General features: G+C 45.2%; 1 protein-coding gene across 5 annotated transcripts in view; it reads right to left on the bottom strand.

Moving 5' to 3' along the window:
- Positions 1–26,762, bottom strand: part of Mgat5 (mannosyl (alpha-1,6-)-glycoprotein beta-1,6-N-acetyl-glucosaminyltransferase) — a 299,821-nt gene that overhangs the window by 77,705 nt on the left and 195,354 nt on the right. For all 5 annotated transcript variants that reach the window (XM_005390737.2, XM_005390738.2, XM_005390739.2 and 2 more), the window contains one exon: positions 18,793–18,926. In XM_005390737.2, the coding sequence (XP_005390794.1) occupies positions 18,793–18,926 (134 nt within the window). The remainder of the gene's footprint in view (positions 1–18,792; positions 18,927–26,762) is intronic.

Below are 26,762 nucleotides of genomic sequence, written 5' to 3'. Positions count from 1 at the left end.
CCAGCACTCAAATGCTGGGATCCCCATGCCGCAGAAGCTACTTGTGAACCAGACACAAAATCATTTTGTTCCTGTATCATCTTTTCAGTACCCTCTATCGACCATGCTCTAGTGCTGGCTACAGAGGAAAAATATCTCCAAGATCCATTTTCAAAAGGCAACCAGAAAGGGTAAATATGGAGCTGAACAGCAGTAAACAAATATTGGCATGCTTGCTTACCCTCTATGACAAGGTCAGGGGACGTGGCGTGCCTGGAGCCATTCTAAGAGGGTTGCGAGAGGAGAGTTAGAAGAGGAAGCTGGATGTGTGCCAGGTATGGTAGATGCCATGTGGGCTGTGTCAGGTTTTAATTAACTCTGTGGTACCTACCTAGCACAAAGAACAGATCACACATCTAGCGCTGTGCTGGAATGAGCCAGTTCTCTCTGAAGGAGGAGCTGCAGGCCCTTCCGCCCCAGAAGACAGGCGTGGAGAGATAAGAGGAGGAACAGGGTCAATCATGATAAAAGATAACAGTTTTGGTGGTAGGAGCCCTTCCACAAGCAAAGGACAGCATTTGGTGAAGGCAGGCAACCAGAAACACAGAAACGCTTCTGCTTTGTCTCTATTGATATTGCTTATGTTGCTTTTGTCCAGTGACTGTTGTCTCCTTCAACTGAGATGTATATTGCGACATCATTAAGAAATTGAGATGTGGTTCCTACAACTCACGTGCAAACCATTCCCCATGTCTTACAGTATCACGTCCCTAAGCGCTGCCTTCCCCTTTACGGCTCAGCTGGACTCACAAGATATGTTTACCACTCAGTTCTTCATGTAAAAGTTTCCACCACCCGGCAGTTCTTCATATACAAGGTTTGCCACCTGGCCAGATCAGTATTTCTAGCTCTCCAAGAGCCCCGAGGGCAGACATGTTCTTCCTGGTCCTAATCTGCAAGGAAATTTCTGATAACTGATTCTTGATGACAACAATAAGCACAGTGAAAACAAAGGCTTTAGCTTAAGGGTTTATATCACTTATTTTGCAAATAAGGCAAATAAGTACAGCCCGTCTCAGTTTCACTGATTCTGCTTCAGGGATTTCAAGTCTCCACACAGAAAGTTACAGAACTTTTCCTTGAAATCTGTCCCAGGCCATCATGAATGTGTTCTTGGATTCCTGGACAGAGGAAAGAAAAAAAACGAAGGACACGCATTCTGAGCAGCTGAGTGTAATGGCTTTAGGACAAGCTTTATTTCGAATCTTGACCACCTGAAGGACTGAATTCTACTTGCTTCAGTTCTTTTCTTCATAACTGGGATCAATAACAGTATTGACTTTGTAGTTACTGTAAGGGCCTCACCCAGCACATACAAAACATGCAAATATTAGCCATTATCATTATCATTATCTCCAAAGGAATTCAATCTACTCAAAAACAGAATGAAGGAGGGAAGAAGCAAAGGCCAGACAGCTGTAAAATTTTCAGTGGAGCAGGGATTACTCCAGCGCTCCCTAGAGCCCTGCTGTTGAGGCTAGATCAAGACTGGATTTATTTCAAGCACAGATGGGCTCACTCAGCTGCCCCCCCACCAGATTTAATAAATGTATGTTGCATATATGCTTTTTATTTCAGAATAAAATCATACACAATTTTCATTTTAAAAGCACATACATTGTTGCATCTAAAAATATTTTCCATTGACTTATCACTTACTTAATGTCACAATATTTTTTTAATAAAATGGTGTGCTGGGTTGACAACTGGTGGTCAACCTGTAACACCCAGCTGAACTGAACCAGCGTTGTGCCTGGTATGGGAGGCCCACCTGAGGACTGTTGCTGGCAGCATAAAAGGAAGAACTGGAGAAGAAGGAGGGAGGCTGTTGGGTGCTGTTAGAAGCTGTAAGGAACTGTTGGTTCTCTTGGAGTAGCTTGTCATGCTGGCTTTCCTGATGAACTTGGCTGTTTTCATCATCTAAGGAGCTTGGGACCTTCTTGTTGCTGAGAATGGCTATGATTCACTTTGGGGGAGCTCTGGTCCTCACTTTGAGCTTCACTTCCTGGCTCCGAGGGGAAGGTGATGCATTCCTCAGTCTCCCTGAGAAGCGTGTCATGTTGGTTTTCCTGATGGGATCTTGGCTTTCCTCATCATCAGAAGAGCTCGGGACCTCACTGTTGCTGAGGATGGCTGTGGTACTTTTTAGGGGAGCTCTGGTTCTTAATTTGAGCATCACTTCCTGGCTCCAGTGCAGATCCCTCAGCCTGCTAGCACAGATCCTTCATTCCACTAGCACAGACTTCCTAGCTTCCACCACTGACCTTTGGGCCTTCTCAGTGCAGATCCGTGAAACAGGCCTGCATGAGACATTGTCATGGGCTCTAGGCCTCGAGTTGGACTTGTAGGGGGCACTCTTATGGGCTCTAGGTCTTCAGCTAGACTCATGCAGGATACTGCTCTGGGATCCAGGCCCTACCTAGCTGGATTCTTTGGTCTTTAGTGTGTGGACAGATTTCCCGCACTCTCTTTGTATATGATTCTTTGGGTGACTATTATAAACAATCTTATAAAATGTATGTCCGTATTACATTGTTCCCCTTGCAAAACCCCAAACTACAACAAATGGATTGTTTCCAACAAATAGTCCATGTTTTAAAGTCTCCCAATCTGTATTTTTTTTTATATGAAACTCCATCAACAACCTCTATTTGTGAAAGGCCTGTTTCAAGGTCTCAAAGACATGGCTCTGCACTGATGTAGCAGGTTCCCAAGAGCAAATCCCTTAATTTTTCTACCAAAATCATTCAAGTACTCCGTCTAGCACGGGAAGCAACCTGGGAGTCAGTCCATATTAACACACCACTGACCTGTGTTCTCACACAGTATAAACACCGACCAGAAAGATATGAGACCTCCCTCCGCCAGCGCAACACACGCAGCTGGGTTACCTGCACCCCATTCTCAGATTTACAAATTGCGTCTCCACCTCCATTTTAAACAGTACTTCTACTTTGCTTTTCTCTTCAAGAGGTAGTCAGAAATTCCTATTTCTGTTTTCTTCTACTGTCACAACTCAGGTGCGCCAGCCAAGTTTCTGAGCATGGATTTACGGACTCACTTCAAGGCATCCTTTTTAGGTGTCTCAACTTCTAGTAGTGTCAAAGGGGAATGGCCGCTATTGTCCCAGGGAGAAGCTGGGGCAGCCTTAGGGCTTTTTATGCCTGAACCAAATAAATACATCTAAGTTCCCTTCCTTGCAGGAAGCCTTCTTTGAGCTGAGCACGTGGAAGTGCCCTTGGCAGTCTCCCCAGGTCTGCACTGCACAGCCGCAGCAGGACTAAGATGCTGGAAGGAACGGAGTGGGGAGACAATTCACCCAGTTCTTCCACACTGACCAGAATCTGAGCACTGAACAGGGAGACCATCTCCTGCCTGGCAGAACTGAGAGCTGCGCACACGGGACGTGCACAGGGCGGTCTCCTCATGCAGTCACTCTACTTCTGCAGCAATTTGGATTCTGCCTAGGATTCTCATCCAAAGTATATTTTCCTATAAACTGTGCTTTAATGAGGTTATATCTAGGGCAAAACATAATCAACACGGTTACCTCATTCTTACAAATCTGGGCCCAATCACATTCAGAAGACCAGGCCTCTCAGACCATATTAAAGCGAGACAGATTACCAGTCTGTCTTCCAAGAACCATCTTAACCCTTTCTTCACGTGAAACAATCTTGTGTTGCTTGTATGACAAGTTTCTGTGTGCGTCCTGTGACTTCTCCAAGTAGCACTGGTCATCCGGCCACTGGAGTCCCTTCCTCACTCCGGGAGACGTTGCCTCCTCTGTCTCCACTGGGCTCGGCTGTTCCACAACTGGATTCACTCAATGAATTCTGTTTATGGACAGCTCTGGCTTCTCTCTCTTTGCTCTGAGGCAGCAACTTCTTTTCCCATCTTTCAACACTATTGTTCCCTTATCAGCTGCCAAACTGTTAAGGCTGGAGGAATAGTAAAAAGCCTCCAGGCAAATTACAACCACAACAGCTGTGTTTACTAAGAGCTAAGAATGAACTCATCCGAGCACTATTAGAGCCCGGGCAGCAATTTGGAACCTTCCAGAAGCACCCCACCCTGGGGATGTTTGCTGGCTGCCTAAGCCTCCTGCTTCTCAAGCTAGTCCTGGCTTTTGGAAGAGAGCTCTGCTGAGCACCAGGGGCCTCTTTACACTCACACCACTTTCATGTTTTCTTTTCACAGCGGCAATGATTTGCACTCGGCTGTTTATGTCTCTCTGAGGGCTACTAGTCATGTTAGCAGCCTGGTGGTCCTTGCGATGGGCACACCAACAAAACTACTTCCTGCTTGTCTCTCTGACCACCCTGACAAGGCCTAGAATCCAACCATTCATTATTTGACCCTCAGGACCCTTAGAAGTGGTCTCCCTAAAGTGTAACTGTTGCCACAAAAGGAGTGACATCAAGAAGACTAACACTGGTCCACCTCTAAGGTAGGCTGTTTATTCTAAATGTCTGGGGCTTTATTTTATCACCTGGAAAAATGACACAAGCTTCACAACCTATCAGGATGTGCTTTGTAGTTTTTAACATCTGTATAAATTGTTACTTGAATTCCAAAGTTAAAAGGCAGGCGTTCTTGAGGGGCATTATTAGAAACTGTATCAGTGATCTGCATCCTTGAATAGAACAACTATGGTGATTGGCTGTTGCCATGGCAATCGTGAGGGCAGGTCCATGTGGGGGGAGGGGGATACGTGCCTGGTCAGTTGCATTGAGCAGCAAAGCCAGGAACATAAGGTACAGCCTGGATACAATGCGGACATGGCAGTGTCTGCTACAGACTTCACACAAGGGGAACAAATGATTAAGATTTTTCTGATCTGGGAAAAGTAGGGTCCCCACCTAGCACCATGTTTCTAAGATTTGCCTACGTGGAGCACTTGGTGAATCCAGTCTCCCAGGTCCCTGCCCTGGAGACTGTGACCAGATGATGCTGAGCAGGGGTGCTGGCATCCCTAGTGGTACTTGAGATGAGAAAAGCCTTTTTTTTTTGGTCTGTTTTAAAAATGTTTATCAAAACTGTAAGGATGAATTTAAGATTCCCTGTCTTTCCTTGAAACATAGGCTGGAAATTGTATCTCTCCTCACCACCCCAAATCAGTGCTACTTGAGATGGTCACATGGGCTTCCTGCCTGCACCTATGACCGTGCTTGGCGATATAACCATGAAGGGCTCTATCAGCTGGGTTCTGAGGAAGGCTCTTCATTCACAGGTGGAAGCCAGGGACTTTATTATATTAGAAAAGAGCAGTCAGCCAACAGGCTCAAAGTCCCAGATGCAGGGTGGGGTTCCAGATAGTCTTCTCACCCAGCCCAAGCCCCATCCATAGCGAAGATGAAAACTGAGTTTCCATCTCAGGCAGGACTGGGCAGATGCATCCCTGGCATCTCTCTCACAGGGGGGCCCTCCACCGGCAAGTGCTCATGCGCTGGCTCTGATAAGAAAACACCCAAGACTACTTGCAGATTTCAGGAAGTGGGGTTCTTGCTGGAGCTGCATAATGGAAAGGGGCCAGTTTTTCCTCTCTGCCCTCCCTTATGCCTCACAACTTCACAGATTTCCTAACAGGCAGTTAGGTTGAATGCCTTGGGCCGGATGACTCTGTGATTGGTCATTCAAAGTTCCTTCTGTAACTTCACCCTCCTATTTCCTCTCAAAGCAGCTTTCTCAGTGTAAAGTGTGCAAACACAAACACTGCTAGGATCAAACATGTCATGGGGATTACAAAAGGCATCAGAAGGACCATCATCCTGGGAACCACTCAGCACCCATCCACAGGAGCAGTCATCCATACAGCTCTGGGGCACGTGAGACAGCGGAGTGCCATTTGTGGCTGCCCCTGCTGCTGTAGGTACACATCTGTGCCCTGATGTGGACAGCTGCTACCAACTTGTGGCCAAACTTTGCCCCCATGGAGTGTCCCCTTCCCGTTCCCTCACTCCTCGCCACCCACGCTGTATGAAGGTGGAGTATGGTTGTCAGGAACCGTACAATGCGGAGAGCCCCTTGTCCCCCGGCATCAGTGATACTTCTCAAACCAACAGCCCCCTCAGCCAATAGCAGCGAGGGCTTAATGGCTTCTCACGTGGTTCACCTCATTTTTGGATGGCAGTGCGAGTTGTTTTGCCTCCTCTGATATTACTAGAAAGTTTGGCAAGTTCATGTGCCACCTCATGTGGAGTAAATCTAATTCCTTACTATATCTGACCTTCAGATCCTTGTTCAGCCCCTGCAACCTCAGTCAAGCCTTTCCCCTCTTGATCAAACACACCAGTCTTTTCAACATGTCTTCATAAACAGCAGGGCTCTGAGCCTCCCCACATTTTAGTCCTTCCAATCCAAAGGGCTCTAATTTGCCTAGATGATCTCATTAGCAGCAGGAAAAGCTAACAAACATAAATGAATACATGCCATTGTTCTAATGGCTTTATAGAATCATGAAGTACATAACAACCAAGAAATTCATGGTGATCTCATGATTACATAACCTTGTGCCAACGTGGTCACTTTGGTTAAGTACACTATAGTGTTTGCCCAGTGATATCACCTACTGGTGCATTTCTCAGAATGTGTTTCCATGGTAAGTGAAGTATGCTCTGTTTATGAACTCAGGTCATATCAAGAAACCTAAAGTAGGTCCTATTATCATTCCTTTTGCAGATGAGGGAACAGAAGCACAAGAAGGCTAAGGAACCTATCCAGTCAATGCGGCAGTACTCCAAGTTGTAGGTGGGCTCACCAGTGCAGAAGACCTGGAATGTTAGTATGGAGTGGCAGAATGCTTGGTGCTCTCAAATGGGCAGGGAAAAGCTCCTTCATTTAATGTTATGCCTACAGAAAGTCCATGACCGATGCTTGGCAGGCCCTACACTACTGACCCACATAAGCATACTGTCACTGAAGCCCTTAAATCTCTTTTTACACTTGTGGACACTAAGCCATGGCAAGCCCATCCTCTCCACGGGCAGTTGGTTTTATAACTCTGGGCCTGGCCTGGCCCAATTATGGTTCCCTCTTCCCCAACCCTCAGGTCCCTGTCTGACTCTGCCCTACTTCTGATGGCCCATAAGAGTTGTCTTGCAGGCTATCTCCTCCTTGCCCTTGCACTTGAAAGAATTAGAGAAAGCCAAGGAGGAGTTTAGATTATAGAATCATGGAACTCTGGGGATCTAAACAAAAGAACATCCAGGCCTCTGCTTCATTTTATAGATGAGGAAAGTGAGACTCAGAAGGCAAGGGACTGTGCAGGATAAGCAGCCAGCCAACTGTGCAGCTAAAATTAGAATCAGAATGCCTTCCCATCCTGGGCTCCTCCCACTGCTCCATCTCCAGGCTGAAATGGGTACTACAGGGAGACCATGTTCGTTCTGCCAGCTAATAGGGAAACCTGGGAGAGTTTAAGATGATAGCAGAAAGCTTGTGATGCAGGGAGCAGACCAGGAGGAGTATGAGACAGGAAATGCTACCTAGTCCGCTAAGTTCCATTCATTCTTATGAGCGGCTCATCAAACACGGATGTGCTTAGTACAGGTATCACACAGGGTTAGGTTACCGGCAGCATGCAGTCAGTGGTATTTCTGAAAAGTCTGTAAGTATGCTGTATAGTAGTTTTGGACCGATGTTTCTCTTCACAGTTCATCTCTCCTGTTTCTCCCCTGGGCTGTTACTTGAATTTGGGGAAAAGGCTCCACAGTGTCACTGCACTTCATCTTGTGCCAGGCACAAAAGGGCATAAGTCACTGCGGCTTGGTTAAGTGGCTGCCCTTGAGGGAAGAATCCGTACAAATACAGCTCCACTCCTTTTCTATCACACCCCATCTCCTGCTCTCCTTTGGGCCACAAGAGAACACAGAGAAAGACCTTTGAACTTCTCCCTACCTCTGGTGAGTGGGTTGCCAAGAAACCATGACTCACTGACTCTTTCTCACTGACTTGTCCTCCAAGGAAAACAAAATGGCGGAACACTTCTCCACTCCCTGGAGGGAACTAGAACCAAGGGCTGTGATGACACCAGATTTTTTTGCAGATCCAACACAACTAATTCTTACTTTTTTCTTTGAAAATATACTTTTTTGCCAATGTGACATAAGGTGGGTTTAAATTCATCTGGTTTATCTCTACATTATCAGGTATAAAAAAGTCAGGCTAAGGAGATTAAAGAGCAAACAGGATGACAGGGTTTAACCTACTTACAAAAAAGGGTTCTTTTCAAGGATTTCAGTATATTCGTTAATTACAAAGGTCTTTGGTGGTTCATTAAAACAATGCACTAAGAGCAGTTAATTCCAACCATGAAATCAAATGGCATTCTCCACACGACTCCAATTTCCAATTTTGCATTAATTTAAACTAAATCCAAGTCAACCAAATTAGCAAGATAGATAATTACACAGTTTCTGGAATGCAAGTGTATTTCAGACTTAGAGGTTACCTAGTCTATAGGTTTTTAAGATTTATTTTTGGTTGTTTAAAGGAGTGCAATCCTCCTTCCCACTGAAGTCTTACTGGAAATCCCACAGCTGGAGGCCAGGGCTCCATACAACACAGCTGGTAAGTAGTTACTGATCCTGTCCTGGGGTGGGCAAATATTTTCTGTCAAGGGTCAGGCAGCTAATATGTTAAACTCTGTGGAAACATTAAGAGCTCTGTCACATACTCTTTTACATTTTTGTTTACAACCTTCAAAGTTTAAAAATCATTCTTAGCTTGTAGGCTGTACAAAATAGGCCACAAGTGGAATTTGTCCCATATGCTGCTGTGTGCATTCATTCATTCATGCATTTCTTTATTTATTTACGGTACCAGGAATCAAACTCAGGGCCTCGCCCTTGCCGGGCAGATGCTGCACTGCTAAGCTACACCCTTGGCCATGTATGCTTTCATTTAAAAAGGAAGTTTTAAAATGTACTTTGAAGTTTTGTGTGTGTCTGGTACTGGGGATTGAACGCAGGACCTTCACACGGCACTACATCCCGAGCTCTTTTTTTGAGAGTCTTGTTTAGTCACTAAGTTTCTGGGGTCAAGCTTACAGTCTTCTTGCTTCAGCCTCCCAGTGCTGGGAGTACATACAGGCCTGTTCCACCAAGCCCATCTTTATTTTTTAATAGCTTTGTTGAGGTACTGACATAAAACACCGCGCATTTTTAAAGTGTACAATTTTATAAGTGTTCACTTATGTACATACCATGAAGGTATCACTGCAGAGAAGACAATGAAAATATCCAATTTCCCTTCTTGCTCTCTTCCCAGCAACCACTGATTACCTGCCTTCTGTCACTATGAAACAGTTTGCATCTGCTGGAGTACTATATGAATAGAATCATAAAGCACGAGTGTGTTCTCTTAATTATTTTAAGATCAACCACACTGTTGCATGTATCAATAGTTCATTCCTTGTTTTTTAAAAAACAAACAATACCTTCATTTATACAAGGGAGGAAACTGAGACTGGAGCTACTTCCCCTAAATCACAAATGATAGGAGAGCTAGCCCAGTGCCAAGGCCCAGGGCCTTCCGGGGCAGCATCCGCTTCCCATGCCATCTCACTGCTAATCTCACTCTCAGATTCTCAAGGCCTGAGAAACCTCTATGGGGTCTGCAGAATCTGTACAAATACAGTTCCACTCCTTTTCCATCAAATTCCATCTTCTACTCACCTTTGGGCCACAGAGAACACAGGGAAAAGCCTAAAGCAAAAGATATTCCACGTTTTATCCCACTTTGCCCAGACAAATCAGTATTTAAACTAAATCAAAGGATGCGTCAGTCAGTCAGCAAGTAGTCAGTGAACGTCTACCAAATGCCAGGCGGTAGCAAACTGACATGATTCCTGGCCTCGTATAACTTACTCCTTGAGTAAGAACAGACTAACACTGAAAGACAAACAGGACCACACTAAGGGAGGGAACAGGGGGCTGTGATGGGGAGGGTCACATCTGCTGACAGCGCATGTTGGGCAGGGAGGTCCCGGGAGCAAAGGCTGGGATGAGCCAGGGCTGGCTGCAGCCATTAAAGGGCTGGCCAATAAAGGTTCAGCGTGAGTCATTGTTAGGTGAACGGATGGATGGCGAGACCTTATCTTCAAGTGAAGTAAATCAGACCCGCAAGCTTAAACCTTGCATTGTTTCTCTCGCGTGAGAAACCCAAAGAGTGCATAAGGAGCAAAATGGAGGACGGACAGTGGGAAGCAGGAAGAACATACTCAAATGGGGAGGAGGAAAGGGAAAAGGGAGGTAGGGAAAAGGGATTTAAAAACAAAGAGAATGGAAGGAAAATTAGAAACAAAACTTTTGTAAATGGGAAGGGGAAGAAGGATCTAATGCAGGGGAAGGGAATGGGAAAAAAAATTAAGATATATTACGTACAGGGACGAATTCCCTGTGCTGAATGTCACTGTTATGTACTACGACTAATAAAGAGAGGCTGGCAAGCTGAGTGTGGTGCCAGGGGTCCGCAATCCCCGCTACTGGGGGGGCGGAGGTGCAAGGGCAGCAAGGTCACGGCCAGCCTGGGCAACCAGCGAAATGCTGTCCCAAATAAAAAGGGGCTGGGGGTGATGTGCATGCGAGTGCTAGGGTGTGGGCCCCAGCCCCAGTACATCAAAAAAAGGGGGCCCTCTGGTAGAGGGAGAGGCCTGTGGGGGTGCATGTGCCACAGCCAGGTTGCTAGGGACAGCAGAACGTGTGGAGCCTCACTAAACCTGCTACCAAGTATGGATTTCACTTCAATGTAATGTGCTCCAGGTTTGAGATAAAGTCACTGGAGAGTTTGGGCAACGGATTAATATCCAGTTCACATTTTTAAAAGATCACTTGGGCTGACGGGTAAGGCGAATGGATTAGAAAGAGCTCAGGGGCAACCTGGGTCACATTTCCAGAAGTCCTCATTTCTTTGGAGTACAGGGAAGGGATGTGCCGCTGGAGGAGACTCTTTATAATCACACAGGCTCTGAGGCTGAGATGAAAAGGAACTCTCCAAATTCAGGGGAGTCTGCTTCAGTTTGGTTGCTGCCAGGCAGCCCAAGGCTGGGGCAAGCAACACAAAGGAATCAGGGCCCGGAAAAGATTTGAATTGCTCCAAGAGAGGTGTGTTTATTCTGCAGAACTGACTGCAAGATGACTGCTGAGGTGGCCGTCCGTGTGGGGAGCAGCCCGGAGGAGCAGTTTACCTGCTAAGCCAGTATTTGCCAGGGCAGCCGCTGTATGCTCAGGTCACACATGGAGTCCTTCCTTGAGGGCTTCACAATCCTGCTCTGAACACAGAACCGTCCTCCATTCTCCTGGGCTGGGGAGCAGTTCCATCAGGCAGATGGCAGCAGGGAGTCAAGGCTCCAAGTGGGGAGGGCAGGCCCTGGCCCCGGCCCTGCTCTGGTTTGTCACTGCCTGTGCTGCAGGACCTTGGCCATGTCCCTCTATCTCTGAGTCAGCACCCTCACCTATAAACCAGGGTGGTTTAAGATGCTAACAGCTGGCCCTCCCTTCCTCAAAAGGCACCAGCTTCCCCACCCAAAATATCAACAAGGAAGGGCTCCAAGAAGTGGGAATAAAATGTAAGCCTTCTTCAAACTTTTGAAGTGTTGAGGATCAAGTCTAGGGCCTCACAGGAGTTGAGCACATGCTCAAACACTGACATCCAGCCCCAGCCCAAGGCCCCCTTCTATTATCAGTGCATTATCAGTTACTTAGAAGGACTGGCTTTTTGCTCAGAAGAGATGCTGGCTCAGAATATGGGGCTTTGTCTTTCACGCGAACCTACATATTTCTTATCCATCAACACAATCAAGAACCTGGAACAAGCTAAAGAGATCCCTGCTGAGATTCACGCCAGGGACTTCCAGCCAAATGTGTCCTCTGAAAGCCTTGGTTTATTCGGGATACAACATAACTCAGGTTAGCTAACTGCTCTGGAAAGGGCCAGACAGTATATCTTGTCAGCTCTGGAGGTCATACAGCCTTTGTCACAGTTACTCAAGTCTACAATTTTAGTGCAAAAGCATCCATAGGCAACACACGGCCATGGCTGTGCTCCAATAACATGTTACTTATAAAACAGATAATGGGCTATATTTGCCCTAGGGGCTAGAGCAGTGAGTGCAAACCATTCAGAGACCAAGGGCCACCTGCAACCCCAAACCCACTTATTTACTGCAAAGCGCCAACACTGCAATCAAACCTGGATACTGAGGTTTAGTTTAGAAAAAGCAACTCTCCATCTTTTGTCTTCAAAGAAAATCATAACAACTCATGTGCCATAGTTTCGCCACCACTGGGCTAGAGTTTTCCAATTGATAATAGAGTTTAAAAACTGGAAGCTGAGTACTTTTGGGCAGGTTTGTATTTGCCAGTTTCCTGTAGGCTCAACCTGTCTCATCCTTCCAGCAATTTCCACGGTGGTGCTTCCTCTCTGGCTCATGTGATGATATAACAATAGTGCCAAGGGCATACTCAGACTTGCTGTGTGCCAGGCAATCGTATTCATTTAATCATACATATATAATAATCATTACTGAAACCCCCATGGCTTTTAAGCCCCATGAAAACTGTAACTTGCCTAGGATCAGGCAGCTAATGGCAGAGCCAGGATCTGAGCCCAGTGGCTGGCTTCAAAGTCTGTGCTCTTGATCACCGTGCCACACTGCCCAGCAAGCACTGTGAACAAACCAGAACAGGTCACAAGAAAGGCCGGGTGCCTCTCTCACCTCCTGTGGGAGTCTATCGCCTACCACAGACTTCCTCCCTTCGTGGGGCTGGGCAGCAGGGATGAGAAACAGCAAGGTCTGCAAATGCGCTCCTGGCCAGTGAGGGTAGGGTGACTGGAATCAGGCACTAGCAGCAGTAAAAGGCAGCAGGAAGGCTGGCAGTCTGGTATGAACAGCAGGAAGGCAAAGGAAAGGAGAAAGGGGTACATATTTATTCACTGATTGGTCAGTCACTCGGGGGCAAACCCCCTAGAGCGGGCTCCTCAAAGTACGGTTTGCCACAGCACATCGACATAGCCTGTGTGTGTGTGAATGGCAGTGTTTCAGTCCCACTGAGCAGGTCTGAACCAGAACCTGCATGTTAAGAGGATCCCAGGTAAGGCCTGGGGATATAGCTCCGCGGCATGGTGCCTGCCTGGCAAGCCAAGGTCCTGAGTTCGATTCCTGGTATGAAAGAAAAAAAAAAAGATCCCAGGTGATCTGCATGCACTATGAAGGTGGAGAAGCCACAGTTGATAGGTTAGGTACTTCAGGGAATTAAGTACATCAGACAGAATGAGAGAGAAAGGAAACTTAAATACATTTGAGAACTTCAGGAGCTTTCGATTCAGTGCCCACCTTTGTCCTCCCAATGTGGTCAAAGCAAGGGCTCCAGCTGTTTTGCTTCAGCAGTGATCATGTGTTAATAATTAGTAAGGACTTGGTGGGGTCATGAATATGTGTAATACTGACCCTGCATCCTCACCTAAATAGTTGTGCTTAGGATACTATCTCTTTTTAAAGAAACATGAAAATTAAAGTAATACAGCTGCTGGGCATGGTAGCACATGCCTGTAATCCCAGTACTTGGGAGGCTGAGGCAGGAGGATTGCCATGAGTTCAAGGCCAGCCTGAGCTACACAGCAAACTCAAGGCCTGGTTGGCTGAACTACATAGTGAGACCTTGCCTCAAAAAGAAAAAAAAAAAAGACAGAAAGAAATTAATAGTTAACCAAGATGACTTCTTTTTCTGTATTAGGGTTTGAATCCAGAGGCGCTTTACTACTGATCTGTATCACCAACCCTATTTTATTGTTTTGTTTTGTTTTGTTTTTGTTACAGGGTCTTTGTTGTCCAGGTTGGCCTTGAATTTGTGATCCTCCTGCTTCAGCCTCCAGAGTAGCTGAGATTACAGACATGCAGCACTGCACATGGCTAAGACTTCTATTAATTTAAATTTCTGTATTTTAAAAGTCACACATCTTTAACAAAGTGATTAATTTTCCATTTTGAGAGAACTCTGAGTAAGAGGATATTGAAGGACACATACTTTTCTCTATTTCTGGGGTAGCCAGAACCAGTGTCCCAGAGATAGAGTCGAAGAACCCGGAGCTGTGGGTCCTTGGGTTAAGAAGGAAGTCTTGTACTTGGGATAAGGGTGTAAGTAATCTCATCTGATGCTGAGGGTCTTGGGTAGAGATGCTTCCTTCACTGGTGCCTTTCAGATTCTGTAGCATGACAGCACGGTCCCCTTCTCTCTGATCCATCTCTCCCTTATACACTGTAACATCAGGACAAGAGCTGTGGGCACCTGGGTCATGACAGGGCAGGAGACTGAAAGGGAAACCTTCTCTCCTCAGCCTGTGTATTTAACAGATTTATGCTTCTGGACAGGTATGTGGAATGTAGGGAGACCTACGCAATTTAGCAAATATCTGCGATATGACTATAAGGACCAGAACGCATTCAATTGCTATGAAGGAACAAAATGTTAGAAAAGAATACATGATACAGAAAGAGAAGCCTGCCAAAACCCCAGCAGCTGCTTTCTCTTGTGTCTGTGTGTCTTCCTTCCTCTGTGTCACTTCTCGTAGCAGTGCCCTTCCTCCCCACGGGGGCTATTCCCACCCCCTCAATGGCGCACTGTCCTTTCCAACATCAGTCCTGCTTTCTTCGTCATCATCTGGACTCCTGCCAGGTTTCTGCCTTGGCCTCAGTACAACTCCAGACACATCCCTTTCATTTGTATACCTATGGTTATTCTTACTTTTTTGTTTGTTTGTTTGTTTTTCTTCTGGTACTGGGAATCGAACTCATGGCCTTGTGCTTGCCAGGCAGGTGCTTTGCCACTGAGCTAAATCCCCAGCCCTCTTACTTATTTTTTGTTTCCAACACCAAGGAAGAATCTCATTGACACAGCTCAGCTTTCTGCACCAGATTCCTGGTTCTAACACCAGTGAGCTGGACTGCTCCAGGTTAGAGGACAACTTCCCGGTCCAATCAACCAGAGCTGGAGGGCGTCACAGGCGGCATGACTCACTCGAGGGCCAGGCCCTCAAAAGGGAGGGTTGTGGTGAGTATAAAGCAGTATATACTTTCAGAATTCAGTGAGTTCTAGAATCCGAGGGTGAAGCAGTACCTTATGCAATGATCTGATCCAAACCATGTCCCCACCTAAAATCCTAAATCTCCCAGAGCTAACAGGTGTCATTTCTTTCCTGAAAATCTCTGAGGTAAAGAGGGACTGGATATGGGGAATGAATGGATGGGAAAAGCCATTTATAAAATCTCCCAGTAACTTTGGGATTGAATGAAGCTTTGGACTAGGGCTGGAATAACATCTCACAAGGCACATCTGTTTTCTGAGTATATTCACTACTTACTATGCAATGGAGATATTTTTTTGGGAAAAACCCTTAGAGTCTCACATACTGTTCTGTGTTCGAAAGTTGGAGATGATGTTCTAAATGCATGTGGAAACTTTCCAGTATTTTTCTTCTTTTGAGGGATGTTTCCAGCACAGAGTACTGGAATGATGTAATAAAACTGAAATGATACCCTTGATTTTTGGTATTCAGAAAAAGAAGAGCATATACACAATGACACTAAGCCGTTTGCAATCCTTGAGTGGCAACGGCATAATGAATGTTCAGATACCTGCAGAGTGGGAACACCTCAAACTACAGATGAATTTCCGAATCACACTCTAATCACTTAAAGAATGGTTAAAACTTTGGGGATTCTTACTGGCAACAAAGAATTCCTTTTAGTGGCAGTGTTTATCCAAAACAGGTAAGCACAAAGCATTCAGAGACAATGTATTCTTTTGTTTTTCTAGAAAAACAACAAAAAATCTGCAGAAACATTCAGAAGAGAGCTGCACTTGGTTCCAAAACAGAAGTGAGATAATTGCAAGACATGCTCAGACATGCAAGCTATTTTATCCCAACAGTCGTACAGGGGAGATGGCAGTTGCATCCTTTAAGCACCTGAGTATTCATAAACCCAGGGCCACGGTTCATCATGTCACAACCAAGCTGAGACTGAGAACTCCCAACACACCCTTCCTAGTCCGAGCTCAGCTGAAATTCAGTTGAAAAATGTGTCATCAACATGGGGCACATTTTGAGACATAGGAAACAAAACAGCCTATATATCCATCAACAGATGCACACATAAAGAAAATGAGGTCTTTGGACACAATGGAGTACTACTGTGCCATAAAGCATGATAAACCTGAGGCATTTGTAAGCTGAAACACCTCAAGACCATAATGTTAACTGAAATAACTCAGACACCCAAGTTTAAATATTGCATGGTTTCTCTTGTATGAGAAACCCAAAATATAGATGAAGTGCAAAATAAAGGATACACGATAGGGAGGTAAGATCATTTTCAAGTGGGAAAGGGAACAAGAGATGGGGGAGAGAGAAAGGGAAAAGGATTTTTAAAAAGGAATCAAAGAAAAACATGGAAATAGAGCTTTTTCAAAAGTAAAAGGGATCAAGAGTTGGAGAGAGGAGAGAGGGTTGGGAGGGGAAGGGGACAAAAAAAATACATAATAAAAATGAAAAAATTAATGGGAACATCTCAAATATCCAATTACAATCTACACTGACTTTACTAGTGAGGAGAAAGTAGACTAAAGGTTGAGTGTCCATTATTTGAAGTGCCTGGCCCCAAAAGTGTTTTGCATTTCAGCTTTTGAGATGCTTGCATATACGTAAGCTATCTTGGGGGTGGGAGCCAGGTATAAACCCAAAGTTCGTATTTGACTCGTATATACCTTATAGACAGAGCCTGAAGAGAATTTCATACAAATATCTTTAGTGCTCCTGACTTTAGACTGTGACTCATCATATGAGGTCAAGTGTGGAATTTTTCCCTCCTGAGGTCTCAAACCAGTGCGTTATTTGGATTAGGAATGTTCAACTTGTAATATACATAGGAAAAAATCTAGAAAGGATTTACCAGTGTAGGGCTCCTCAATCTTGGTGCTGCCAGTATTTTATGCCAGATAATTCTTGGTGCTAGGTAGTAGTGCTGGGGTCCTGTGCTCTACAAGGTGTTTATAATATCTTTGGCCTCCATCCACACAAGGCCAGCAGCACCACTATCCAGACATGACAACCGAAACTGTCTCTAGACATTGCCAAACGTCCTCCGGGAGAAGGAGGAATAAAACTGTCACCAGTTGAGAACCACTATGTGAAGCAAGGACAGAATCTAGCTGTTCATAACAAAGACCACTACTTGGAATTAAATCAGCATCCCCAGAAACAGGCCGACTTCACTGACTTCACTGTTCCTTTGCTACAGTTAGCTTTGTAGAGCTGAAAGGGGCGCTGCCCTCTTTTCTGAAAAGGAGGTCAGAATGGTGATTGCAAGTAACTCTTTACCCAGCACATCACTGTGTTCCTTGGTAGGGGAGACAGGATAACGTAAGACCACAGTTCATGATCATTCTAGAAAGGATTTAATCCTGCCATTTAGGGTGAGCCATGTTTTTAGGTCCCAGAGACTTTGTTTGTTTGTTTGAGACGGAGTCTCATTATGTAGTTTAGGCTGGCCTTGAAATTACTATGTAGACCAGGCTGGCCTTGCACTCATGGTGAACCTCCTGTCTCAGCTTCCTGAGTGCTGGGATTACATGCATGCACCACCATGCTCAGATAGATCCCAGAGGCTTCTGTCCTATAGAACCACTCCTCACAATGATGCCATTTGCCTATGGAAGCCTACTTGCCATATGAAAAGATTTACATTGCCTGCCACAGGTCACACCAGATCCGATTCCTGTACTGTTGTGTCTTCCCAGGCGCACTTTGGAAATCACCCCAGGAGGGCAGAGGGGGCTCTTTGGGGTCCAACTGTCAAGTGCTTTGGAAAAATCTGATTTAGTTTATAGTCAAGAGCTGTTTCACCCCAGACCTCATGAGTAATTCTGCCCACAGTCAGGCCTGGCAGGCATTCCTTTCCTGAGTACAGAGCAAAGACTGCAAAGACACTGCCTTCCTTGGGAAAGGGAGCTGTTCCCCTTCACAGACTGCTTTGCAGAAGGCAGGAGGAAAGAACATCGCAGGGTCTCTCTGTGCAGTGCCCACTCTAGGAGCGGTCCCAACCTTGTGGGGACATGGTTCTCCAAAGCAAGTACCAGTGCCCGTCCGTAGATGCAGTGATTGGTTCTAGAACGCCCCCCAAGAATACCAAAACCCGAGGACACTCAAGCGCCTTATATAAAAGTGTAGTATGTGCATAAAACCTACACACATCGCCCTGTACACCCAAGTCTTATCGTACTAAAGTATACTCAAATCACTTTACATTACTTGTAATGTAGACACTATGCAGACACTGTATAAATGCTTTTTCCTTATTAAAGGAATGACATGAAAAAATGTCTGCATGCATTCAGTAAAGATGCATTTTTTTCCTTACAGAAGATTTTCAATCTACAATTGGTTGAATCCATGGATGTGGAAACCCTGGCCAACGAGCCAACTGTACGAGACATGAAAGTAGCCGTGATGTACAACTTCCAGCCAGCAAAGAGTGACAGGATTTGCTGCACAGGAGTGTAAGAACGGACAGGCAACCACAGCTTCAGTCAGACACCCAAGCGCTGCAGCAACCAAATGCCTGAACATTCTTATTTACGTCTAAGCAGATCTCATTAAGCCCTGGGCACTTGGTTTGATTACTCCCTGCATCAAAGTTAAATTAAACTAGCCAACCGTCTTCTTTTTAGAGAGCGACATGCGCACCAGCTGACTCACCTTCCAGAAGCTATCCACTTTGCCATACACGAGGGACTGGTTCTGCCTTTTGATTTCGTTAATGTGATGGATGTCGCTGGAGTTCAGGTGCTGCTCGACCACAAATCCCAGAAAGCTGTTGTCTGGGGTGTGAGCTGAAGTGGAAAGCAAAGGACAGGGCCGTTAGAGTTTGATCCGCAAGCAGCAGCAACAGTGAGGCTGAATACAAGCCCCCTTCCCCATCACTCATTTTACCTATTCCTCCTCAACTGGGAGCGGGAGGGACTGTCCTCTCCCATTCCGGCAAAAGCTTCACATGGGGGGGCTGGGGATTTAGCTCAGCGGCAAAGCACCTGCCTGGCAAGCGCAAGGTCGTGAGTTTGGTTCCTGGTACCGGAGAAAAACCAAAAAAAAAAAAAAAAAAAAAAAGCTTCACACGGGAACAATTCTCTCCAGAATGGATTAACCTAAACAAAGTCCTGTTGTTTTTAGGGGAAAGTTTACCTGTCTAAACATCACTGAGAGGCAGCCTCTCCTCCTTGTTCCCTCAGCATAAGGCTAGCCTCCGGGCAGATGTTCCTTCAGCCAGCTTCTAACCCTTGAGAGTTGGATTTGAGGGCCAAATCTGCAGGGGTCAGGGGCTGAGCAGTGGTTCTGAACCGGAAAGGTGCACATACAGTCCGATCTGACTCTAGCTGCATTTACCACCCAGTTGGGTAAGAGGCTGGGGGCAAAAATTGAGCAGCATCTGCCCGAAGTTTCATCTCCTCTAAGAATTATTAAAAAATGATGTACAGTCACGTGCTGCATAGCATTTCAGTCTGTGGTTGCCTGCATATGTAATGATGGCCCCAGAAGATTACCTGGTCTAGTGATGTCACAGCTCGTGTCCGCACGTCCTACAGTATTTGCAATGATACAATAATTTAATGATGCATTTCTCAGGACATGCCTCGTTAAGGGACCTGGGACTATAATTTAAGGGGCTACATTAAAGAGGGTGTGGAATGAAAGCAGAATAAAGGTGAAGCTCACTCATACAAAATCTACTCCAAAAAGCCAACCACTACAAAAGAACAGTGCGATAAGGTAGGTTATTTTGGAATAGGAAAAGGAAATGCCTGTTATCACTTTACCAAGGGGGAAACAATTCTACTGTCTCCCCAGACATTTGTATCTCTTGCCTATAATTTAAGAAAGAACTTCTACAAGTCGACCCTTAAAGGACAATTCCCTCTTGATTAAACAGAGACCACCCTCTTCTCTACCTTCATTCCCTTCAGAGAAATTTCAGATTTTTAGGAGCTGGCCTAGCAGAAGCCGCACATGGTCAGTATTAAAGGAAGCGACTGCTCTGTTTGGTCTGGCCTGAATAGAACAGCTATAAATAATGGTAAACCAGATTCCTCTTGCTAACTGAGATATATTCAGTAAAATCCATATATTGCAGCCCCAACTACATCATTCACAGCAAAGAGGGAGATTCACAAGCAGGGAGGCATGTCTCTTTGTCTTGTTCTGGTTTTCTCAGGACAAAGAAGGCCTGGCCCAGGCTTGATGGTGGCACCAGAGCCCTGGGAGCCACGCAGGGTGGCCTGAGGCACAGGCCTGGAAATCAGACACCCAACCTCTTTCGGCTAGTCCTGTGCAGGGAGTAACAAGAACAAGAGGGACGACGGCAGGAAGCCTGAAGCTATGGAAATGCATGCACAGCATAAATACCGTGCTGTCACCATCCAGTCTCCCAGGCCTGTGCCTAATGGGGGTGACAGAACGAGCAGATAATAGGGTTGTGACTGGGGAGTTGTGTGCGGCCTGGCCAATCTGTTATTTCATTTCTGCGTTTTTGAACGAGTGCCCAGAGGCAAGAGGAAGGGCTGCAGTTGGCTCAGAAGTACATTACTGAATAAATTCTCCCGCCAACAAGAGGCAACCGCTGCCTTTTTTTACCCCCCTTCCCTTTTTAAGGAACTGACAGAAGAGGGGATTTGGAGGGGAGGAGCGAGAGAATCTGTGTACATCTTAAATGTCATTCAGGCAACTAAAGAAGTCTCTTCCTAAAGCTTTTTTGTTCTTCTCGAAGTTCTTAACGAGAATTTGATACTCTAAAATGTGTTTTTTTTTCCAGAAAATTTATGTAATAACTAAAGTTCCAGTCTGAAGTTTTTTTCTCCTGAGATTCAGTTATTTAATCCATATGTGGGCACTTAAAAAGTATAGTATACAAAATACTTAATGGGTCTTATTTCATGTTATACTGTACTAAAGTGGAGTTGAAAAATCAAATGACCATTATCCCTCCCGCATAATACATACATGTGTAAATTTCTGTGTGAAAGATTCAATAGCTTGAATAGTGAGATGGAGGGGTAGGAAAAAAATTTATTCCAAAACTTGTGAGGAATGGCAAGCTTTGGCTGCACTGTGACTGCTATTTGTTACTAAATCAACTCTGACACTGTATGAAGAATAAATTACACATCTAAGCTCTCCTCTAAATTTTCATCCAACTGCTTTCTAATCAAAACCCCTCTCTGTCATGGTGAGATACTAACGAGGAGCAGCAACACGCCTGTGTGGTGTGGCACAGCAGCAGTTTACAATGGGCACACCTGGATCAATAACCCCCAACCCAAGGACCAGCCTGGCCTCTCCAGGAACCTTTCCAGGTGATGCTACATTTGTCACTGGATATCAAATTTCATCAACGGGCCACGTTACTCAGTTTTGACTCCCCCCAGCAGGTGATGTGGAGTAACCACAGGTCAGATGTGACCGCGTCCAACGGGGTGACCAGCAGCTGATGCCTGCTTGGTCACATCTGCAGAGAGGGCCCTGGTCTCAACGCCAGGCTTCTCATGTTGATTATAATTAATTGAAAGCTACAAGTCTAGCCTGATGTGATCCAGAATGACCATTCCATCGAGATCTAACCTTAGCCCAAGCTTTCTTTTTCTCTGCCTTAGGATGAGAACACAGACATCAGTTTCAAAGAGTAGCTAGTGACATTTCAAGATAAATCAAAGAAATCATATCATAAATGAGATGCAGGAAATTCTGTAGTTTCAGTGAGCAGTCCCTCCAGAAAATAAACAGGATTAAAAAAATCAGCAGATATTTGAGCTCTGACTATGTTTTGAATTCTATGCTAAGCACATTATAACTCATTTTATCTTCATAATAGCCTTCTAACATGTTTGTTCAAGGAAGAAAACAATTATCTAAACTATCCAAGTCTACATGCTATGATGGGGAAATGGTGGGTTTTAGAGCCAGAATGGCAGGTTCTAACCGCCTTAAACCACTTAAATATACAGCTTTATGGAGAGCCCTTTCTGGTCCTCACCTCGGCCCAGGAAGTTTATATTTGTATTCCCAGGGAAAAGTTATAATTCTACTGAGTTAATTCCAATCTACCACTTCCAGTGTAACCCACGGTGTAAGTAAAGACACAATTATACTGTATATCCAAAATGGTGGGGAATCAAGGGAAACCTGAGTCTGGTCAGAATGATGGCTATCTGGGACAAAGGCCTTTACCCCAGCCCGAACTCGGACTTTATGCATTTGTGAAGGAGGGAGTGGCCTGAGGATGAGTGACTGTGAGAGTGGTGGGAAGTATGTGAGTGCCATGAGGTGGGCTAGGTAGGAAGCTTGGTATTACCTCTCTAATACACAGAGAGAAGGATATGCAGAAACAGTAATCTGCGTAACACACTGGAGACAGTGTCTAATGTTTTGGGGTCAGTGCTTAGCTCTGATGAGCAAATCCTTCAAGCCCAGGAAGTCATAGCCTCTATCTCAAGGCTTGATCCCAGCCCACAGCGTGGAGCACTGGTTCTTCGTCCTGCCTCCTCTCGGCTCACCCAAGCGAACAACAGGAGTCCTGGGAAACACTGCCTGCCATCTTCAAAGACCACCATCAGCACCTCAGCTTGACCCATATGCACTGCTTAAAGCCAACTGAAGGGATAAGGAAAAGTCCTGGCCAGCTCTGTACATAGCAGTACATGGAAACAGGGTCAGGTTCAGCGAAAATGGAAACAACTGCTCCTCCTTCAAGGAGAGTCACCCAGTTGGTCCTCCACACAGCCTCATCTCCCAAATATTTCATTTGCAGTACCCTGTGAACTACAGTTTTGTGATCAACTTCTGTCATTCTGATGTGGGACTGTGCTGAACTTTTCACAGGCTACAGACTACAGGAAATTTGCTGACATTTACAGTGATATTCATATAGTTTAGGACAAACTTGTTAGAGCCTGTTTATAAATTATTACAAGCTAGCTTGATGCATTCCCTGAGCAGACCATGGTGATGCCTGCTTTGAAGAAGCACTATAAGGGTTGTGGCTGAGAAGGAGTAAACCCTAATGTTCTATAGCACAACAGGGTAACAAAGAATGACAACAATTAGCTGCACATTACAAAAACAGTCGAGAGGATTTTGAGTGTTTCCCAGCACAAGAGAATGATAAACATTTGAAGAAAGAAATACTACTAGATGAGCTTGAATAATCCAGTCAGTGTCAAACTTTTAGAGCACTCATTCTGTAAACCAGGTTACATTCTAGCAGTTGAGTGATTACAGTGGAAGAGTTTTGCCCCTCTGGAGCTTACCAATTACTTAATAAATGAAGGACACACCGTACCCTGCAAGCAGTAAAAACGTCTTCTTTAAAATATAATTCAAAATTTTTATTAAGTCAAATTGATCTTTCTTTCAATATATAAAACTCCAAGGTCTCTTTTTATGACCAGTAAGTCCGAAATACCTCGCAGAACTTTGTTTCATGCACACCCTCCGGTCATCAAGGACAAGCACCCTGCGACCAGGCTGGGCTCGTTCTCCAGCCCTTGCAGGCCGTCAGTCACCAAGTCCTGGGGCAACAGCTTCTCCAAATCCAGCAACTTCCTCCCTCCTCCATCTTCCTTAGTTCAGGCCTCATCACTTTTTGCCAAGATTTCTGCAATAAACTAGTTTTTCTTTCCCCTAAATACAAAATTGGTTTTCCATGATTATAAGTGAAATATATTCTTAGTATAAGACTTTTTTTCAGATAATAAAGACATAAGGAACAAATGTTACTCATTGTCTCACCACCTAGAAATAACCACTAATAGTTAGCTTTTCCCCAAGGTTTACGGATCCTTTTTATCTTCAAACTAAAACTGGATCCTATTATATCTACTCTTGCAAATATCCTTCTGTACTTTCACAATGTGCAACAGATATCTTTCTAGATAATAATCACAGCTCAACACTACTTGATGAAGATCATCAATCTGATGATATGATGATGATATGCCTGAGCTCATTGTGCCACACAAGGATGCTCCACGGCTCTGGTTGTCCAGCATCCCTCTGTGGAAATGACCACACTCCCTCTAACCCTGCATGTCTGTGACATGGGTGACAGGGTGCCAGTTCTAACCCTTGTCTCCCTCACCCCAGTCTCCTTGCTTCCAGGGATGGGCATCTAGTTGAGAATAATCTACCTGATGGAGGGTTAGTTCAAAGAAAGTTTCACAACCCAAGTTTTGCCAAACATGACATTTCCATGACTATGGAAGTCAATGTCTTCCTGGTATTGCCCTTAAACTGTGAGGGAGGGTGGGTAGGAGTCTAAAGCTGTAAGGGGGCCCCTTGTGCGCCTATATATTATTTTTTAGATTTAAAGTCTTTCCTCAAGGTCTCATTCATTCAGAGGTGGGGCTTTGGGAAGGTGACTGGATCACAGAGGCGCTGTACTCATCAGCAGATTAATCCACTGATGAGCGCATAGCCAAAGGTGCTGTCAGGAGGTAGGGCCTGGTTGGAGGTGGGGAGTCACTGGGGCATGACCGGGAAGGGTATGTTCTTGCTCCTGGCCCTTCCCTTCTCTAGACTGTTTCCTGGCCACCACGATCTGAGCTGCTTCTCTCTCCATCATGCCCTTCCCTCATGCCATGTCTGTCTGGAAGCCACCAACCATGGACTGAACCATCTGAAACTGTGAGGGAAGATAAACCTCTTTTCAATTAAGTTTCAGTCAAGAATTCTGCCTCACTGATGAGAAGGCTGACTAATACACCATGGAAGGAAATCCAAGTCTAACAACGACACCAACTCAGAGAAATGCAAAATTGAGATACGGAGTGAAAACACCCTCTAAGGCCTGTATTCAGCTCTCTCTATGGTTGGTTTCAACAGTTCCTAGAGATCAAAGGCAACAATGCCTTGTGACCAAGCCAGTATGACAGACATCCCATCTAATACACTCCGGCCAATTCCTGACAGTTTAACTCAATGGATATCGTGTATTACTACATCCTTGAAACTCTGTGGTAGCTTTCTAGACAGCCGCCATACTTTTAACGCTGCACTTTTCTCCCTTTTTTCACTGATCTCTAACCCCAATCCACCCTCTGCATTGCCTGACAAGGTTTATCAAAGCACTTCCATAAACCAAATCTACACAACAGCAGCAGTTTCCCGCTAAAGATCTTCACTCAGGAGGATGCCGGGCCCAGTAAAGCCATCACCCCAGCTTTGTTTTTGCTTTTACTCCCAGTGCTGTCTTTGTCCAACTATGATTTACATAGGCCCGGGCTGTGTTGTATTATCTCAGGCCAGCCTGTGTCTGGCATGCCTGTTGTTTCCTCCTGCCTGTCAGGCTCAGCTCACATCCCACGACTCAAGACTAAGCGCATTTCCTCAGTGCTCTCAAACCAAGAAGAGCTGGAGCCCTTATCACATACTGGTGTCTTCCTTAATAGATCACGTACTCCCTGAGGACCAAGCATGGTTTAAATACTTGATTTCCTGGAGCACAGAACATAGCAGCCACTGAGTAAATATTTTTGGAATGCATGACTGATCAAGTTAGTAATGAACGTGACTTCACCTTCAGCATCATGTTCTTGCTACACAAGCTCCAAAATCAGAGCCGTCCTTGAGATTAATAAGCCAAGGCTGCTTGCCCCTCCCCACAATGCCTCACGTGCCCAGAGGCAGGGGCATGTGGAAGGTGACTGGATTATGGGGGTGCTGCAGCTGCTTGGGTCCGAGAGGTGGGGCCTGGTTGCCAGAGGTGGTCACTGGGGTGGGACTGGGAAGGGTGGGCCTCCCTCCCAGGCTCCTCCCTCTTTTCTCTGCTTCCCGCCTGCCATGAGGAAGGAGCTTTTCCCTTGCCACGGCCTTCTGCCATGGTCTCCTGCTTTGGAGCTAGCCTACTACGAACTGAAATCATGAGCCAAAGTAAATCTCTCCTCCTTTAAGTCGTGTGTGTAAGACATTATGTCTCAGTGACAAGAAAGTGGCTATACCCCAGAACCTATCCCAGACCGATATACATATCAGAGATGCAGGGTAAACATTTATCGACCTGACAAATTATTGTTTTTTTGTTTTTTGTTTTTTGTTTTTTTAAATCTAGGTCACAAAATAGATGCTACAAAGAGAAACAAATCAGAGACACAGACTTTTAACATGCTAATGTCATGGGCCTGCAGACACTGATCTTCATTCAGATTCAACACATTTACTGAGCAATGACTATGAGCAGGTAATAACTTACAAATTAAGGACATACCAGTGAACAAGGCAAGCATGGACGTCCCCTCATTGAGCACATCCAGTGGAGGGACATAATAAGCAAGCAAGCAAGCAAGCAAGCACAACAATCAGTGTTACTTATAAAGGGGATATAAACACCCCGGGTGTTCTGACCAGTACCAAGTTCTAGTCAATGATGTCATGCCGAAACACTTCAGGGGTACGTTTCGATGGAGAAAAGACTGACATATGGACGAAAGTCACAGAACAAGTCAAGCAAACTGCTACCTGTAGAGTCTGAGCTGTGGGTTTCTAGCATACATTTTTTTGTGTGTGTGTTTGAAAAATGTCATTAAAATATTACAGAAGAATGCTGGCTTTCATTACATCCACGACATCTGGCCAATTCTGATGACAGAACTGCCCATATATATATATAAAACTTCTTTGAAAAA

The sequence above is a fragment of the Chinchilla lanigera genome, unplaced genomic scaffold (genome assembly GCF_000276665.1).
Source record: "Chinchilla lanigera isolate Chin_1 unplaced genomic scaffold, ChiLan1.0 scaffold00039, whole genome shotgun sequence".
NCBI classification, from domain to species: domain Eukaryota; kingdom Metazoa; phylum Chordata; class Mammalia; order Rodentia; family Chinchillidae; genus Chinchilla; species Chinchilla lanigera.
The sequence above is the reverse complement of the archived record's forward strand: the minus strand, read 5'-3'. Positions and strand labels throughout refer to the sequence as shown.